The sequence below is a fragment of the Crotalus tigris genome, unplaced genomic scaffold (genome assembly GCF_016545835.1).
Source record: "Crotalus tigris isolate CLP2741 ecotype Arizona unplaced genomic scaffold, ASM1654583v1 scf7180000017568.12009008, whole genome shotgun sequence".
In the NCBI taxonomy this organism is placed as follows: Eukaryota; Metazoa; Chordata; class Lepidosauria; order Squamata; family Viperidae; genus Crotalus; species Crotalus tigris.
The window spans coordinates 8437850-8457707 of NW_024096478.1; the positions used below are offsets into that span (position 1 = coordinate 8437850).

The following is a 19858-nucleotide window of genomic DNA, read 5'->3' on the forward strand; positions in this document are numbered from 1 at the left end:
TTCTATCTTATCAAGTAGCAAGTTGTGATCTACTTTATCAAATGCCTTTATCAAAGTCCAAATTTATACATCTGTAATTCACATTTGAATTGTCATGTCTGCAGTTACATTTATGTACCCAAAACTATTGACCTATACTGTAAATAAGTTGACAAAAACATGGATAGCATGGTTACATTAGACAGCAGATAATAATATTTGGATGTAGATAATTTTATTGCTTCATATGATCCAGCCACAACATCTTCTCAAAACTTACAAAAATATAGAATTTATAGTTTTCTGATAAATTATAGGAAAAATTGGAAATAATGCATAAACAGTTATGTCTATTTCTATTGGACTAATGAATTTGTTCAGAGATGTAACAATGAGGCTCAATTTATCATTTATTATCCAACACCTAAAAAGTAGCTTATCTGTGTATGTCTCTCTCTTTCTCTCTCTCTCTCTCTCTCTGTGTGTGTGTGTATTAAAAATAAAAGTAAAAATATGACTCTTGGGAATATCCATACTATTAAAACAATGATCACCAAGAGAATGCTTTAAGAGAATAAAATTTAATTAATCAACCTAGCTTTCGTCAAAATACATTTGACATCGTCAGGGTTAAAAGGCAAGTATAGAGAGTAGACTTATATACCGTTATCAAGCGTCCTGTTATCAAGCGTCTGCTTCCGGCTCCTAGAGCATGTCATATATATATATATATATATGCTTTCAGAAGTTGTTTCTATGTAGACCTACACACACAAACTTCTGAAAGCAAATCTTAGCAAAAACTTTTAGAGAAAAAATAGTATAGGCAACAGGCTGAACAAAAAAAGTTTAAGAAGTTGTGTGGGTTTATTTTATTTTTTTACTCTGAAAACTAAGGAGATAGGAGTAAATTCTTACCATGAACTTTTTTCTTCACAACAAAACAATTTTAGGATGTTTCAGTTCCAACTTAAAATCTTCAAAGACACCGTACTAGTTTATCATCTATAATGGGGTATTGAATTGGGGACCTTTTTTTTTTTTAAGGGAAGCTCTTTCTGCATACAAGTGTTACGGCACTTGATATCACATATAGATTAAGAAGAATATAATTGATTGTAGTTTCCTTTCCCAACATTTACTATTCATATAAAAGGGAAACCTGGCATTCATTACAGTCAATCAGCTGCTAAGGTCTCCAGAAAATTATAATTGACATAGGCAGCAAGTGAAGATATAGGAATTTATGGAATGCCATAATTCATTGGTGTTTTTGTATTTTTGCAGCAGGAAACAAAATGAAATATTTTATCAGCATGGGCTTCCTGGGAAACTGCAGCTAACATGTAACATTTCATCATTAGTTGTTCTCCAGAGTGTGAGGCAGCAGTCTGAAAGTAGAGAGTGATACTACTTACTTGCTTAGTTCATGCAAATTGTTCTGCTTGATGATTTCTACAATCTGCCAATTGGCTTCAATTTTGTTGGCTGCTGAAAGAAAAGCCCCCATTTCACTCCATCAGTCCTTCCATTTGCATAAAGTCTGGGAGTGACTTCCTATCATCTTCATGGATTTCCTGCAACAAAGTATTGGAAACCAGGCAACGGCTCTTTCCGTCTCCTACTTCTACTGTAACCTACAACTGGATGTAGAGCTGCTACATGATTATTCCTATGGAAAGAGGGGCCATGCCACATGGGAACACAACTAGGCTGCTGCAGTTTATTTCCTGGGCAGGCATCATGGCTCCTATTTGGATAAGGACAAGAGGTAGACCTGTCCTGCTCACATAACATTTTGACTTCTTTAAAGTCAGTGAGCAAGGAAAGGTAACTCGGCCACTTTAGAAAAATGTAAGGTAAGGGGATTAAAAACCACATATCCTGACTCACTGTCTTAGTGAGTTCATCTTACCATTGATCTTCCATTCTGACTTTCACAAAGAGACCAGAGCAAAATATCTATTTAGAAACTTAAAAACCAAGAAACAATAATTACCCATATTTCAGAAAAGCCCAGAATTATTTTCAGCCTTAAAACTGCATCTCCAAAAACACTGCTAAATAAAGACTTTAAGGAAAATTATTGATGATACTTGCAGCTGAAAGGGAACCACCACCACCACTAGGCCAAATATCTATAAAACTCAATGAATAAGACTTAATTAATAAATAATCTAATAACCAGCCATTTCAAGCCGTTTTCTCCTTCCCCACAGGACCACCTGTTGTAAAATGGTGGAGAGAGGGAACTGCAAACTCAAAGTGACTCTGAATAACTTTTCCACTATTTCAGGTAAAATCAGAATGGTAGCCTGCATGCAGAATAATAAACTGCACTTATTTTTAACTCGGATCTTTAGTATCAAAGATCGGTAAATTAATATCATATGAAGTAAATTAATATATATATAAACATAACACCAAGTACATTTATTTCAATAAAACTCAGCTAAGTTCTAAAGTACTCCTATCACCTCAACAGATTTAACATGTGTATTGTAATATTGTATAAGTATTTCTTAGCAATAGCCTTTGCACTAGTATCTATGAAAAAAGATATGGGCAGCAACGCCATGGATACCTGAAAGCCACTTAAATCCTACTGACTTCAGTGGGATTTAGGAAGTTGTGGGAAGGATGGCAGTCAAAATCTAAGAAATGATTTCTGACTGGGGAAAACTGACCTTTTTAGTGATCATTCTTTCATTACACTACACTTCTTTATTCCATCATTCCACAATGAGTGTGGGTCTACAAACTGGTTCTTCCATTGCTACCATTATGGAACTGATCTTCTTCTCTCATAAAAGGAAACCTTACTTTTAAAAAACTGCCCACAACTCTATGATTATGATGTTTCTGGAGCCAGTTTGAGATGCGTAAAGTTGATTTTGAAAACAAAACAAAATTAAATTAAATCTACTGCCATCTTGTACAACTTGTTTTCTTTCATTCTACTCCTTAGTGAGCCTCCAACTTTGGACTCCCCAATTCTCTTCAACTCTGGGTTAATATCACTAAGGAAACATTGGTACTAAAAAAAAAAACCCACCCTCTCCTAAACGGTGCACACTTACGGGATATTAGCATGCTACATATACAAATCTTGCCAATTTCAGGATTTGAAAAAGGATTGGGGTGAGAGAGAGCTTGAAATGCTTCTTGCTTGACTGCTCTCTCACTTCCGCTCCTCCGCAAATCTATCACTCCTTCTCCCTCCCTCTCCAAAAAGGCAAACATTTGACATCCACCGGCAGCATTTCTTACACATCTTTTTCAGCATTAACAGTAACGTCTAATTCTTTTTTTTTTTTAAAGGCTGCTGGTGAATGCCTTTTTCCTGTGTTGATGCTACCCTTCAGGAACCACACAGCATGGGACCCAGAGTAAACAGGTCTCTCGAGGCAACTGCTCTGCCCAGCTTGCTACCTCTCTAGTTCTCCGCCTTACACATGTTTGTATGCTGGCTTTACAACATTTTAGGCACACCTTCCCTCTTCCGAACAACCACAACGATGACCCCAATGAAACTACCCTTTCTTCCTTCTGCAGCTCCTAACACAGAAACGGGCATACACACACACACACACACACACACACACACACACACACACACAGAGACGCATGCTAGCTTTCATCGTTTGCTACAAATTTCCTCCAAATGATCGGCGTTCGCTGTGTTAGTTGCAAGTGGCACATGCTTTGGTCTTTTTGTTTTAATCCCCGCGGATTCTAAAGGAAAAGGGTAACATCACTAATAACACCTGGGGGAAAGAAGGAGGGGGAACGGTCCTTACCTCTCGAGGGTCTTCTTTGTTTGGTTTGCAGAGAAGAGAACGTGCCCATTACAGCACCCATTGCAACTGCTACTTGGGTGAGGGGCTACAATATTTTTTGTTCCTCCCCTTCAGTGAGCAAGACAAAAAAAATCAGTTTGGAATATCTACTAGAAAGAGGAGGAGGAGGAGGAGGAGTGGTGGTGGCAAAAGCAAAGCACTGCAGCTCAGCGTTCAGCAGGCATTAAGCTTTTAGATTTTTTTTTCCCCCTTCAGTCAACACACATGCACTGACTCACAGCCGGCTGCACTCTTATTATTCAAAACAGCTCGCCATCAAAATTTAAATGCTAGGTAGATTCCCTCAGACCACTGCTGGCAGCAGATGCATCAAAATATTGACTGAAGCAGAGCCACACAAACACACAGGCTAATTCTTTCTCTCGTTTCTTTATGGCTGCAACCACAAGCTTGTAGATGTATAGAGACAGCATCAATACATCTTTTTGCATTCTAGATTAAGCTGTCTCTAGGGATGCCAGAGGAAACAGGCTGGGGAGCAATAAGCAGTGAGTGAATGAATGAACGAGAACTTACTGAATGAAAAATAAGAGTGGAGCAGATGTCAAAGTTGTAGTTCTGCATAGAGCTCCTTCTTGCCAATTAAACAATCCCTTACAGGGCAGGGGTGGAGTATGAGCAAAAATAATGTCTTAACATCTTCTAAGGCCAGGATATAAGGCGACAACTTATTTCAATCAGAATATGAAATTAATAAATCTTATCATGGCTGTAGTCCATCCAATTTGCTCCTTTTGTGTACCAGAGATATCCACCGAATGTTCATTTGCAGTTAATTCAAAGTATGCAAAAGTGAATACAAATTGTATAGAATGGAAATTCAGTAGTATGAAATGGACAATTCCATGGAAGATTATCCTTATTTTGATATCCATCCTTTTCATTATTCATATTTGAAATGCAACCTCCATCTTTCCTGTCAGTCATTCACCACCATTCTTCATCTGGATTATGTCCATGAGTTTAAAGGAAAGTAGATTACACTGGCATAGTGAACTGCTGCCTAACATTGCATATGTTGATCATTTGACAATAAGAAAGAAAAATGGAGACATGCCAGGGAAAATTCAGGGTCCAAGTAGTGAAGTTAGAATAATCACTTATCCTTTGATTTGAGTTGCATTAAAATGCAAGTATTGCATTTTATCTCCTCAAGGAAAAGACCCATGCTAAAGATTCTCTGAGTTAACAGTATTTAAGAAAGCAGATTCTGGATTTGAGCTCTGATGCTCAAGGAGAGAGAACTTAAAGAGTTCATGACAAGGAAAAAATGATTTTTGGCTAAAGCATCTTATTTAACTTCTTGTTCTTCTGCATCTGCTGTTTTTTATAATACTTGGCTCAATAATGAGGTGTGGCCCACTGGTTTATGTCATCTTGATTGGCTCTAATAATGTACTATTATGGGTTTTTTTTTCTCCTCATGGTCCAAAATGGTTATAATTATTATTTAAAAAAAGAGTTCAGCATAGTTAATATTCCACCCTTCCAGAGTGACTCTTCCAACTACTAAAGGATAAGCCAAATTAATGCTTAAACACAGAATTTATGACTAAGTTGTATCCACCCACCCTCAAATTATATTTGGGTTTTACATGGTTTTAGGATTTCCCGGTACTCTTTATTTTAGGGTTACATAATGTGTCTAAAATAATGAAATATGCCTAAAATTCAATAGAAGTGAAGTAGCACAATAGTAGACAAAACATTTGAAGGCAGAGCAAATGGAAATCCATTTCAAAAATCTACAAATCCACAAGAAAGTGTGGGAAAGATCCATGATTAAATTATGGGGGAGAAGTTGGCCCATGAATGTTGATTTTATTCAACTAGATGAACCAAAAGAAGTGTATTTTAAAAAGGTAAAAAGTTAACCAATCTACTAATAATTAGTGCTACAATATTGTGCGCGTGCAAGCTATAAATTTGTGCTCCAGAATCTAACATGGTATTTTTCTAGATGCCAAATAATAGGCTGGCCAAACCACTGGTGAATTCTATAAGGAAGAGAAAGATAAACTGAAGTAACTCTCCGAGGTATTAAGCTGGGGTTCTTGTTTAGAATTCTGGGAGTTGAAAATCTGTCCATTTGGACAAAACCTAATTTGGAAAAGACTTGTATAAAAATAGATGCTCCAGGCATGATCAGTAAGATGCTTATTATGATATTAGATTCAGTTATAGAAACACTAAGGATAAAACATCTAACCTCTGCATGGCATGATGACTGAAATCAAATTGTAAGATTCATTTCAAATACAGAGGACGGATTATCCTCTGAAAGATAAGCAGGGATTAACACCAGACAAACAATCAGAAAACAATACCCTAATAAAAGCACTACCAAGGAGAAAGCTACACTCTCACCAACACTTGCAGGTCAAGCTACAGGGAGCAAACCCTACACTAACTAGCAATGATGATATAATCATGTAATGAAACATTTGCAAGCAAATGAAGCTCAGAAACACAAAGGGTTCCACAATTCAGCCCTCAGCTACAGATATTCTTTTCTATTCTTCTTTGAAATGTCCGTAGCTGTTTCACCTAATTTGTCGGAAGCAATGTAGTAACAAATACCATTTGGACAAGCCCAATAAATAACTATAATATTTGTCCTTAATATTTTTCACTCGTAGAATCTTAATGTTTTCTAAAATAGTGTCATCTACGTGGAACAGTACATATTTCTCTCAAATATCTATTTTTTTTCAAACTTCAGAGGCAACTGGCAATGCTAATTATAGCAGAGACAACATGGATTTCACTATCTAAAATAGGATGAAAGTTTAATCTGTGATTAGTAAAGAAGGCTTGAAAGCTAAGCAAATGTATCCAAAAATGCCAGCAGCTGAACTCCAATGGATTTTTCTCTCCTATTTCTAATGAGTTGCCTTTCCTGAGGAATAAAAAAGGCTTTCAATTTTCTGTCACATGCCCAGGGGGATTGTATTTTAGCCTCCTTTGTGACAAGGTAGTTTCTAATTCAATAAACTCCTTCAACTCCCATTGAAGGAGTAACCTTTGCGTATCTTCTCTAGCAAATTAATTGAAGTTTGAGAAATGCAGAGCTATAGACTACTAGAGAGGATTGTAGCTACTTCATAGTAGTGCATGACACATCCCATATCCCACCAAAGTTTCTCTTCTCAGGGAGGGAGGGAGGGAGGGAGGGAGGGAGGGAGGGAGAGAGAGAGAGAGAGAGAGAGAGAGAGAGAGAGAGAGAGAGAGAGAGAGAGAGAAGAAATAAGAAGTTAACACAGATCGTTCCCTGTTAAGCAGACCAAAAAGGATAGGGTAAAAGAAATGTTGGCATAGCACTAAAGAGAGTAGAAGGGAACAACCAAATATGACAGCCATCAAGGGAACAGAGTGAGTGAGTGAGTGAGCTGTCTCTGGATAGGTCATATACATATCAAAATTTACCTTGCAAGAAATCAATAAGCTGTCTTCTCTCCTGCATAAGCAGCTAATGTTAAGAGATAACTGTCTCTTTTGAGAGTGGGTTGTGGTGTAAAAAGCACAGCTCTGAATAATAATAATAATAATCCTGGCCCTTAAAAATCAGTCATTAATTATTCTTTTTTTATATAAACAATTTTTATTATTTTTCCATTTTACACCAACAGAGGCTTAAGAACCAGCATGGAGATATGGTGGTCAATTACAAAAAGAAAACAATAACATTATATGTATACAATTCACACAATATTTCTTAAAACTTCCCTCTCTATCTATGTAGAATATTATAATCAATTAAATTCAAATAAATTCATTCATTAATATATCTAAATATAAATTTCCTTAATCAATAAAAACTTTCAACCGCTCAATATCAATGTAATAATCAAATTAGTACAATCCTATAACCAATTCATTCATTAATATATCGCTATATACAAATTAAATGCTTAAATCAAAACTAACGCTATCTATTTAAATTATTGGAATCTCATTAGTACATTTCTAACACAGATTTTCATTAAGTATAGTGCCAGTTATAAATTTCTTTAGTCAATAATCTTTTACGAAAGCTCCTTATCTATCCCAAAGATCCTGTTTTAAACTTTATTAATTTTTCCAAATATTTGAATTTAGGCTAACCTAATTATCTAACTATTTCAGGGCCCCCAAATTTCTCTTATTTAAACATATTAGCTCCAAAACTAAATTCCTACATTTCTCAACTATATTTCTATTCTTTTTCAATAATTCTCCAATTATTAATTCCATCTCATTCCAAAACAAAAACCATAAATAGGAAAAGAAGAAAAGAAAAACATTCTCTCTCTCTCTCTCTCTCTCTCTCTCTCTCACACACACACACACACAACACATATTCTCGCTATACTTCAATATTAAATTCTAAATCATTTCATAATAGCCTCCCATTTAACATAAACCAAATCCAAGGCAGTCCATATATATTTTATGAAATCAGCACAAAGTCAAATCACTATAAAACCTTTACTATCCATAATTATCATCTCAAATTTAATATTTATATCTTATTCTGGGTTTCCTTCTATTCCAAATAGGTTTCCATAGTTGAGTCTCTAGTTCCGCAAATAGCTCTCCCATTATCTCCTGCCACACTGTGCATAGGAGCAAGAGATCTCCCATTATCCATTTTCTTAGGCTGGTATAAGAGTTATAGTCATTCTGAAAAGCTCATGCCAAAACGTCATTTCCCATCTTTTTCAGGGTTGCATTAAGTTTAGTTGAAATCCTTTTTTTGGTATAGTCCTCTTTAATCAAGTTTTGCTCTTCTTCCAATAGTTTTTCCTCTCTCAAACTCAAATGGTATCTGCGAATCAGCTTGACCTTCCAAAGTAAGCTCCTCCATTTCCATATTATAAGTCATCTGACCATTTATATCAAGACTTGTTCCCAGTATCGATTGCAAATCCAAATGTACATTTGCTTCTTCCGTCTCAGTAAGCTAAGAGCAAGTCTTTTGAATACAAACTACAGTTTCACTTAAAGCTTCTGCTTGACTTTGTCGATGTAAAGAAATCTCCTTTTTACAAGCAATTATCATCTCCGTGTTTTCTAAGATTTTATCCAAACTATATTTATAAATAGAGTCTGAATGAGTTTCCTCCATTTTTATCATATTTGAAGACATTATCTTTTTGGGAGAGACTATATTTAAACACAGTCACTCAATATCCATCTCCTCCCAAGTTTCTTAGTCTATTTCTTTTATGCAAATTCCAAGAAAAAAGAAAAAAATAGCAAGAGCGATACATAGTTTCAGCAGTAGATGTCCCCCAACGAATAATCAAAGTTAATCAAATAATCAGTCTTTTCGGAAAACATAAAAAGTAAGAAAAAATAATACTCTCCAGATGCATAGCCTCTTAAGTCTCTCTAAAAGAAATTTTTTGGGGGACTCCAAAGTATTAAAAAATAGAATCAGCCATTAAAACAAAAATAGGTTTTGTCCTTTTCTTAAGCTTCTCCTCCTCCCATTTAAAATGCCGCTTCAACAAAAAGGGGAATAATTCCAGAACAAAAAACTTTTCACAGGAAAAAAAAGAAAATAGAGGTAAAAAAAAAAATCTCACTGAATCTTCCACAGTGGGTCTGCTTGCTTAGATGATCTTCTGGCTTACAGTTGGCGCAGCTAAATGATCGGCCATTTTACTGGCCGATCTTTATTCTGTCGGCCCAAAGGAGATACTCGGTGCACAGAGGACACCGCCACTCCTCTGCAACTATCCGAGAAGCCTCCTCAATGGTAGACGCTCCTCCAGAGCGTCTTTTCGACCCTCTAAGGGGTCTACCGGCAGGACAAATTTGATCGGTAAAGGGACGATGCCCTTTGCACGACCGCACCGCCGCGAACTAGAACCAGAAGCCCTTTTCATTAATTATTCTTATCATGATGCACAAATCATGTATAAATTTAACCCATTAAGATTCATGCATACAGCTTAACACCATGGTATGGTTAACTATATAGAATAGATGTCGTCCTTTAAAAAAGGTAAGAAATCTGGCTATGTTTGGGCACGACTAAATTGGCAAAGGCCAAAAGAATAACTAAAAGAGTAAAAAGAAATGTATCTTTCATTTTGCGGGTAAAAATCATGACAGACACAAGCTGAGCAGGAACATAGCTATCAAGCTGCCAATTATTTCTGTAGCTTCATTCATGGCAAACGCTTAGTAACTGCAATCTATATTCTCACAGCAGACAATTTTCATGTTGAAATAGAGATTTTAATTTTTAATTTTCTTATCATTTATTATTTTATTCTAAATTGCTTTTAGCGTGAAAGATGGAACATCAGTAGGGAGCACGTTAGTTGCTATCTGCCTCTTGTAGCTTAGGATCTATCTGCCCATAGACCCTTTTTTATTTCCCAGTACCCAAAATAAAGCTGTACTGCACCAACATGTGCTATTGTAAAAGCTCAGTTCACACTCTTGCCAAATTTTATCTTGATGTTTCATCCAAATCTCCACTGCTCCTCAGATCAAGGAAGTAAATGTAACTGAAGATGAACAGTACAATTAGATAAATTTAGGGCCTAGACTTGATAGTCTCATGAAATGTCTCTGCTGATGAGAACATGTTCAGCTGTGAAGTATTAAATGCAATGGGAAAAAGAATGCCCAGCCAAAAAAAATCTCTTAATTAACAAAACAACAAAAAAGACAGATGTTGCCAAGCATCAGCCCTAACTTCACACTGAAATCCCTATATAAATCTAGAATTGTTTACGGAGATCATCTTCATCAATGATTTGGATGAGGGGATAGATTAGGAACTCATCAAATTTGCAAGCTGGCAGGAATATCCAACACTCCAAAAGACAGGTTTAAGATACAGGAGGATCTTGACAGACTTGAACATTGGGCACTATCTAACAAAATGAAATTCAATGGTGAAAAAAGTAAGGTTCTACATTTAGGCAAGAAAAACCAAATGCACAGGTGTAGTATAGGTGGTACCTTGCTCAACAGTAGTCACTGTGAGAGGGATCTCAAAATCCTAGTGGACAATCACTTAAATATGAGCCAGCAGTGTGCTGCAGTTGCCAAAAAAGCCAACACAGTGCTAGGCTGCATTAGCAGAGGGATTGAATCAAGATCATATGAAGTGTTAATACCACTTTACAATGCCTTGGTAAGGCCACACTTCGAATACTGCATCCAGCTTTGGTCACCACGATGTAAAAAACATGTTGAGACTCTAGAAAGAGTACAGAGAAGAGCAACAAAGATGATTAGGGGACTGGAGGCTAAAACATATAAAGAACAGTTGCTGGAATTGGGTATGTCTAGTTTAATGAAGAGAAGGATGAGGGGTGATATGATAGCAGTGTTCCAATATCTCAGGGGTTGCCACAAAGAAGAGGGAGTCAAGCTATTCTCCAAAGCACCTGAAGGCAAGACAAGAAGCAATGGAGGGAAACTAACCAAAGAGAGAAGCAACCTAGAACTAAGGAGAAACTTCCTGACAGAACAATTAATCAGTGGAACAACCTGCCTCCAGAAGCTGTGAATGCTCCAACACTGAAAGTTTTTAAGAAGAGACTGGACAGCCATTTGTCTGAAATGGTATAGAGTTTCCTGCCTGAGCAGGGGGTTGAACTAGATGACCTCCAAGGTCCCTTCCAACATCATCATCATTATTATTATTATTATGGATCATCGCACAGTCAGCCAGATGTTCAGACTGGATTTGGCCTTTTGTCTACCTATTGAGTCCTTATCAAGGATCTGGGATAGGCAGATGTGGATGTTTGATGTTATTACAGATATCGTCGCAGGATGGAAGCAGTTCCTAGTAAGTCCACCTTTTGCAATTGACAAATGGCAAATTTGTCAATGCCAATGGTGTTCAAGTGGTGCTTCAGTTGTTTTGGGATTGCACCAAGGCGCCTATGACTATTGGTACTACCCTTGCTTGCTTTTGCCACAGTCTTTCTATTTCTATTTTTATTATTATTATTATTATTATTATTATTATTATTATTACAAAGTAAAGTACCTTCATTTGTGTATATGGGTGTAATTATAAGTTAACAAAAAGTTAAACAAGTAAATCTAACTATAATTTTCCGAAGATTTCTATTGCTTTTGCTGAAAGTAAGTTAAATTAGTACTGAGACATTAAGAGAAGGACTTAATACTTAGAACATCAAAATAATTATTAGGAAAGTAATGGCAGTAGATCACATTGAGCCGACAAGTAAGGGGTTAAATTGCAGAAATGTGCAAAATGTACCATTATAGCCATAGGTTTTTTAAATTATGGGGCAGGAGGAAGGAGATTTGATGACCTGTGAGTTACAGCAAACTCAAAACAAACTCCACCAATTCGTAAGTTGCATTTGACATTGCAGAATAGTATATATGGGGCAGAGCTTGCATAGCTATGGTACATCCTAACACCCAGTTCATTATTTCAACAAAAGCTCTATTAGTTGCACACACCTATTTTTCTACCATGTGGTATTTTGAGGAGACCAAAACATATTAGTTGTTTTGAGATTCCATTTATCTGGTTGTTGTGAATGTGATGTGACTATCTTCTTGAAATAAATCTTGAAGAAGTTGTTTGTGATGTTTTGGACAGACTGTATATGGAGCATTCACAAATCTCTTGAAAATGTTCTTATTCTGAAATGTCCATCTGCAGAAGAATATACTTTGCATATATCTATAAAATTGCTAACGTGTTTATCTAATATGCATGGGCTTATAAGAACAGAAAGCACAGCTGACAAGACGATTCTTGTGAATTGTTGTCCATTGGGTCACAAAAAGTCAGAAGCATCTGAATAACTGAACAACAAAAAAATTAAATGGCTATGGCCAGTGTTCCCTAGCAATAATTCACATTTGCTTTGTATATTCCATAACTCCTGAAGTTTCTTCTGATAAGAAGCTATTCTCCCCCCCCCCTTTTTTTTTTTTTTTGTATATAGGCCTCTTGGCCTTTCTATAAAGCTATAAACCTGTATTTATCACCATTCTGTTTTGGCAAAGACTTTCAGACTTGGTTTAATTGAGATCACACTTTGTTTATTCAGATACTTTGTATCTGCTAACAGCTATAAGATGCATTATTCTGTCTTTTAAACTAATGAGGATGTCTGACCCTATTTCAATACTTCTCCAGAACTTATGGTCTGGTTGGATTAAAAAAAAAAAGAATAAATATACTGGACTTCATATATATATTGTATCAAATTCTCAGAGGCTACCTGGAGAAGTCCCTGCAGTATTCTTTCAGAAGTGGTTTGCCATTGCCTTCTTCCTAGGTTGATAGAGAGGGACTGGCCCAAGGTCATCCAGCTCGCTTTGTGCCCAAGGTGGAACTAGAACTCACAGTGTCCTGGTTTCTATCCTGATGTCTTAATCATTACACTAAAGTAAATTTATATTAGTGAGATATAATTTATAGTTCTATTTATGCTTACTTGGAAATCAGGGCAACCCTACTTAGGAATATATTTAAGACTGTGAACTCAGTTAATGGCAGCTAAAGCTGTCAAAAACTTATATATCCCTATAGGAGTGTAGAGAGATACTGTACATTGCTGGGCATCCTGCCAATTACCTATTTCTTCATGCTGCACAGTTAGTTTTCTAATGGTACACCACAGCATCTTTTCCCCGCTGTCACAGTCTTGGATATATCAGTCCAGCTGCTGAAATTCTTCCAAAAGGACCCTGGCTCTGTGTCACAGTTCCCACTCTAAAGGACAGAATGGAACTTATTGTGCATGACATGGATATACAAGTATCTCAGGACATTTCTTCAATGTTCCTTTGATACCTATCTAGGCAAATCTTAATGGTGTTTTTCATAAGTGGTTAAATGGGATATTTATCTATAGTATATAATAATAACCTCAGTTATGAAAACATTCACAATCTAGATAAGTGTTTCCCCAACTTTGCCACTTTTACAATGTGTAAATTATACTTGGAAAGATGAAAACAGGTAGATTAACCTAGGCCTTGCTGGGGTGATGTTAAACAATTATTGCTCCTTACTCTTTTGGTGGGAATGTCATTGGTAGGCCACTACTACAAGGAATCTGACTGGAATTTAACAAAATCTGTCCATTTTATAAAGTATAAGGAACTGCCATCATGGGGATCTATCTCGTGTTTCACAATACCAGGCAACATAGCCATTTGTCCTGTACATACATATTTTGTTTTGTTATGTAGCAGATAGAGTGAATATCTCAAAATAAGCATCATATTGATGTTGTTGATGGCCATTATAAGCAATAGTTGACTGAAAGTTGCTGAAAGCTATAGGAACATGTCACAGGACAGTTGCAAAACATGTTTCCTCATTCTCGCTTTCATTAGTTATCACTATAAATTCAGCAGCAGAGACCCAAAATCCAATTAAAAATTTAAGTCAAATGGTAATCCCTGCCATAATGCACCGATAAGCTCTATATATTGAATAGATCTTTCTATCTCTTTAGCTGTCAACACAGCTCTGCACCAAAGCTCTGTTCCAAAGCAGAAGGAAGGAAGGAAGGAAGGAAGGAAGGAAGGAAGGAAGGGAGGGAGGGAGGGAGGGAGGGAGGGAGGGAGGGAGGGAGGGAGGGAGGGAGGAGAAAGTACTAGACTTATAAATAAGCTGCTCTTCCTTTTCTTTGTGAATGTATTTACTTTGCATTTAATATAGTTATTTGTATGCTGTTTGCTTCAGTGGACTTTAGGTGGCTGAAAACAATGATTTCTCTAGTTATTAAATCACTATCCTTTTTCTTTAACCTTTCTCAGGATTTCTCATTTTCCATATGTGGTCCAGAATTTAACAATCCAGTATAAAAAAGTGTATTGATGGCATTCATGGAACAATTTCCACAATTCAATTATCTTTTTTTCCTCATAGAAAATATTTAATTATTGACTTTAATTCAGATTTAGACAAGATCTTGCTGAATTATATGCCTTTACCCTTATACACACCAGGTTAGACTGAATGCATTTAAATTTTATACTGCTACCATTGATGATTTATGATTTTATTCATTAATTTCTGATGTTAATATTGTATCCAGTGTGTGATTAGCAGGTATCTGACAAAGGGTGTAACAATTATTCTAGTTTTCAATAAAGGGGATAATCCAACCAAAAACAGTACCATAAAAACAGATTAGAAACAGAAGTTAAGATAGGCAAGATAATGGTAAGTGAGCACCTGTCCAGCCTAGATGAGTTCAATCAACAGGACCAGATGGATTACACCCCAAGGTTTTCAAGGAACTGGCAGATGTGATCTCAGAACCATTGAACTATATTTTTCAAAGATCCTGGAGCATTGGAGAACTACCAGAGGACTGGAAAAGAGCTGATGTAGTTCCCATCTACAAAAAAGGGAAAAAAATAGATCCAGGAACTACAGACCTATCAGCCTGACCTCAATACCTGGCAAGATTCTGGAAAAGATAATCAAACAACGAATCAGCGAACACCTAGAGGCAAACAAAGTCATTACTAAAAGCCAACATGGGTTTGTCAAAAACAGATCATGCCAGACAAATCTTATTGCATTCTTTGACCAAGTGACAAAATTAGTGGACCAGAGGAATGCTGTGGATATAATTTACTTGGACTTCAGTAAGGCATTTGATAAAGTAGATCGCAACCTACTACTTGACAAGATAGAAAAATGTGGGTTAGACAGCATCACTATCAGATGGATTCGTAGCTGGATGACCGGCCATACTCAGCATGTGGTACTCAGTGGAACTGCATCTACATGGAGGGAAGTGTGTAGTGGCGTGCCCAGGGCTTTGTTCTGGGCCCCATGCTCTTCAACATCTTAATCAACGATTTGGATGAGGGGATAGATGGGGAACTCATCAAGCTGGCAGGAATAGCCAACACTCCAGAAGACAGGCTTAAGATACAGAAGGATATAGATAGACTTGAACACTGGGCGCTATCTAACAAAATGAAATTCAATGGTGAAAAAAGTAGGATTCTACATTTAGGCAAGAAAAACCAAATGTACAGGTATAGTATAGGGGGTAGCTTGCTCAATAGTAGTAACTGTGAGGGGGATCTTGGAGTCTTAGTGGACAATCACTTAAATATGAGCCAGCAGTGTGCTGCAGCTGCCAAAAAAGCCAACACAGTGCTAGGCTGCATTAACAGAGGGATAGAATCAAGATCAGGTGAGGTATTAATACCACTTTACCAAAAACATGTTGAGATTCTAGAAAGAGTACAGAGAAGAGCAACAAAAATCATTAGGGGATCATAAGGAACGGTTGCTGGAATTGGGCATGTCTAGTTTAACGAAGAGAAGGACAAGGGGGGACATGATATCAGTGTTGCAATATCTCAGGGGCTGCCACAAAGAAGAGTGAATCAAGCTATTCTCCAAAGCACCTGAAGGCAGGACAAGAAGCAACAGATGGAAACTGATCAAGGAGAGAAGCAACCTAGAACTAAGGAGAAACTTCCTGACAGTTAGAACAATTAACCAATGGAACAACCTGCCTCCAGAAGCAGTGAATGCTCCAACACTGGAAGTTTTTAAGAAGAGACTGGACAGCCATTTGTCTGAAATGGTATAGGGTTTCCTGCCTGAGTAGTGGGTTGGACTAGATGACCTCCAAGATCCCTTCCAACATCATCATCATCATTGTTATTATTATTATCCTGCAAATGATTCTCCAATAGGAGAGTATTAGTGAGATCATTGCTATCATATATTAAATCAGAAATTCAGAGCTTGATTTGGTTCTTTCTTATTTAGAAAATGTGAAATTGAGCGTGTCTTTGTCCTCTCCATTAGTCTAATTCCAATTAATCCAAGAAAATTGATCTTCTATTGAGAGTTGGAAAATAAACTTTACAGAGCTTTCTAGATATGCAATGCCATCAGTGTCAGTGAGGTCTAGAGTTATCAAATATTACAAAATGTAATTCGAACTACCATTAAATAATATGTCCCAAATAAAGCCAAGTTCTTTGAAAAATTGAGAGCATTTTAAAAGCATTTGTAATTAAAGCTGACCTTTCCAAATCTACTTACTGATAGCAAGATCAACAATATAGAAAGTAACAGAATAATTTGGGGAAAGAGTGTTCTCACTATGAAAAGTCATTAAACAATTTATTAGTACAACTACATGAACCCAAAGCAAAAGTTCTCCCCAGATCTTGAAAGCCATCCCATAAAATATGCAAAATAAAGCTGCTAGGTTTTTCTTTAACTTTCACAGGAAAAAATAAAAATGCAAAATGAATTTTTTTAAAAAAAGCCCAGAAGGTTTGAGGTCATTCAGAGCAAAATATGAAAGATGATGGAACTGATAGATAAAGAGACCCTCCAATATTTTCTTTTAGCCTTTTTTTATTCTCAGAATGAATGAAAGGCCAAGACACGATTTGATTTAATAATTGATTAGAGCTGTTATTAGTATATTAGGGTACCTTGCTCTATTGTCCATTTTCATGTTCCAACCAACACTGTGAATAAAAGACAGCATGGCTAAAATGTATTTCCTAAAATTATACTGAAGAGTAAATATAAATGCTTTAAAAAAAGTAATTGCTACTAGCATTTGTAATTGTAAAAGTAGTAATTGTAATTGCAAAAAGTAATTGATCCCTCGGCCAAGAAACGGAGATGAGCACCATGCCCTAGAGTCACACCTAAGTGACACGGAAAACTTTACTTTTTTACTAGGATGTCTAACAATTTCTATTCTTCTCTCCGTCAAGTGTCATGTTTTAATATGCGCAGTTGGCAAATGTAATTTAGCTACACTAGGCTGCTGGCATCTGGGACTGTAGAGTAGATTTAGCATGAAGCCCAATGAAGACCATAAAAAGTTATATCCCAAAGAGAAAACTGGCCTTTCACAGGTTTTCACTTCACCTGGTTCTGATCACATGATAACTGAAAGATTAAAAATCATTTTTCTTAATATATGGTTGGCATGCATACCTGATTTTCAATAAGAAAGTTGATCAGATTTTTAAATTACATATTTTGAGGAATGCCTTACTTCGTGTTTGGAAAAAGTATTATTTTAGATTGAATTATAAAATACCTATCTGGGGGATTCCCAGACATGCAATTGAGGGAACTTCTAAGGGGACAAATTTTGATAAAATCTCGTATAAAGAATTGTTAATTTGGTCTGGTTCGAATTGGCATTTGAAATCCCTAGATGTATTAAGGCAAGAAAATACTCTACAGTCATGGTTTCAATACTTACAAATAGTGGATAGATGGACTGTAGATAAGAAAGAGGGAATAACATTAGAAGATAAACAATTGGTTATTCAGATTAAAAATCAGAGTCAGGCCCATATAAAAAGAATTTACAATGTTTTATTAGAGTTAGACTCGGAAACAGAATTGGTTAAAGACTGTATGATTAAATGGGCTCAAAATATACAGGAACCGATTTCATTGGATTTATGGGAGACAATTTGGACTAGAAATGTTAAATTTACACAAGCTCAAAATTTTAGAGAAAATTTTTATAAAATGTTTTACAGATGGCACTTAGATCCTAAAAAATTATCTTGTATGTATCCTAACATACAGCCCAAATGTTGGAGATGTGGCAATAAAGATGCGACATATTTTCATATTTGGTGGAATTGTAAAAAGGTAAAGGCATTTTGGATTATGATTTGGTGGAACATTCAAATGATTTTTAGAAGGAAGATAAAGTTTACTTCTCAACTATTTTTATTGGGTATCTTTGTGGATTTAAATGATAAAGAAACTATTTTGATGTTGAATTTATTAACTGCCGCAAGGTTATTAATAGGTTTATATTGGAAGAAAGATTCTTTGCCTACTTTAGAAGAATGGGTATTTAAGTATCTAGTTTTGCAGAGATGGCAAAAATTTCTGCCTATTTAAAGGATCATACACAAGAAAGATATATTACTGTATGGAGAAGATAGATAGATTATATTCAGAAAAAGTATGGAACTAAAAAGTTTCACTTATTTTATGAATGAATATTATAGTAAATATTACAGAGAATTGTCTTATAGGCTATTGGAGTTAAAGGTTAAGTATGATATTTTTTTTCCTTTTTTATTATTATTTTTTCTTTTTTTCTTTTTTTTCTTTTTTCTTTTTCTTTTCTTTTTTCTTATTATTATATTTTTTTTTAATTATTAACCCTGTATTCTGCTCTGGGAAGTGAAGGGAGGGGGGTTGGGGGTGGGAGGGAGGAAATGTGGGGGGGTAAGTGTAATATAGATAATGGTTGCTTATAGGGGTGCGGCCTGGGCACTCCCCTTATGCTGCGTTCATGGGTTTGATAGGGATGAGAGATGGGCAAGTGTAGAGAGGAAGTAGGGTAGTGAGAGGAGAAGGAGAGGGGAAGAGAGTAGGATGGGAGGTGAGAAAGAGGAGGGAAGTAGGGAATGTTTTAAGAGAGGGTGGACGCGGCCTGGGGGGAGTGCGCAGGTTGTAATAATGTTTATTTTATCTTAAAATTGTATTGTATACTTTTTTTTTATAATGTTTATATGGAAAAAATAAAAAACTTTCATTAAAAAGTCATTTTTCAGAGACATCATTTTCAAGTTCTAATGGCAAGCAGGCAATAAAAGACTACATCAGCCAATAAAACTGCCATTTTGACTCAGTTGTAACCCTGGAGCAAGCTACTAGACTAGAGCATTGATACATGTACTCATTTATTTCTGAATATGCTATTTCCATTTTGTAAAGGGAATGCTTAAAGAACAGTGTTTAAATTACTTGTTCAAAATGACATGACCTCTGCAAAAGCAAGAATGAATGTGACTTATTAAACACATTTGGGATCTGTATAGCCACACTAAATAACCTTCATCTCAACATTATTTGCACTTACATAAAAATCTGCAAGTGACTTGCCAGTAAAAATATTTTGGTCTTCTGCTTTCAGCCATCAATCCAAGAAACTAAGTGCTAATGAATACTTAGAATGCCCAATTAAAACTGCATGCAAAACACAAAAAGGAGGTAAAGAAAACACACAAATGCCAAGCAA

General features: G+C 36.1%; 1 protein-coding gene across 5 annotated transcripts in view; it reads right to left on the reverse strand.

The window, feature by feature from the left end:
• Positions 1-19858, reverse strand: part of KCNIP1 (potassium voltage-gated channel interacting protein 1) — a 604539-nt gene that overhangs the window by 369555 nt on the left and 215126 nt on the right. For 2 of the 5 annotated variants that reach the window (XM_039353117.1, XM_039353091.1), the window contains exon 1: positions 3780-3958. The exons of 1 other annotated variant lie outside the window; for it this stretch is intronic. In XM_039353117.1, the coding sequence (XP_039209051.1) occupies positions 3780-3840 (61 nt within the window). In that variant the 5' untranslated portion in view covers positions 3841-3958. Of the gene's footprint in view, positions 1-1397; positions 1422-3779; positions 3959-19858 lie in introns of those variants that run through there. 2 more of the 5 variants (XM_039353134.1, XM_039353159.1) reach the window with 2 other exon arrangements.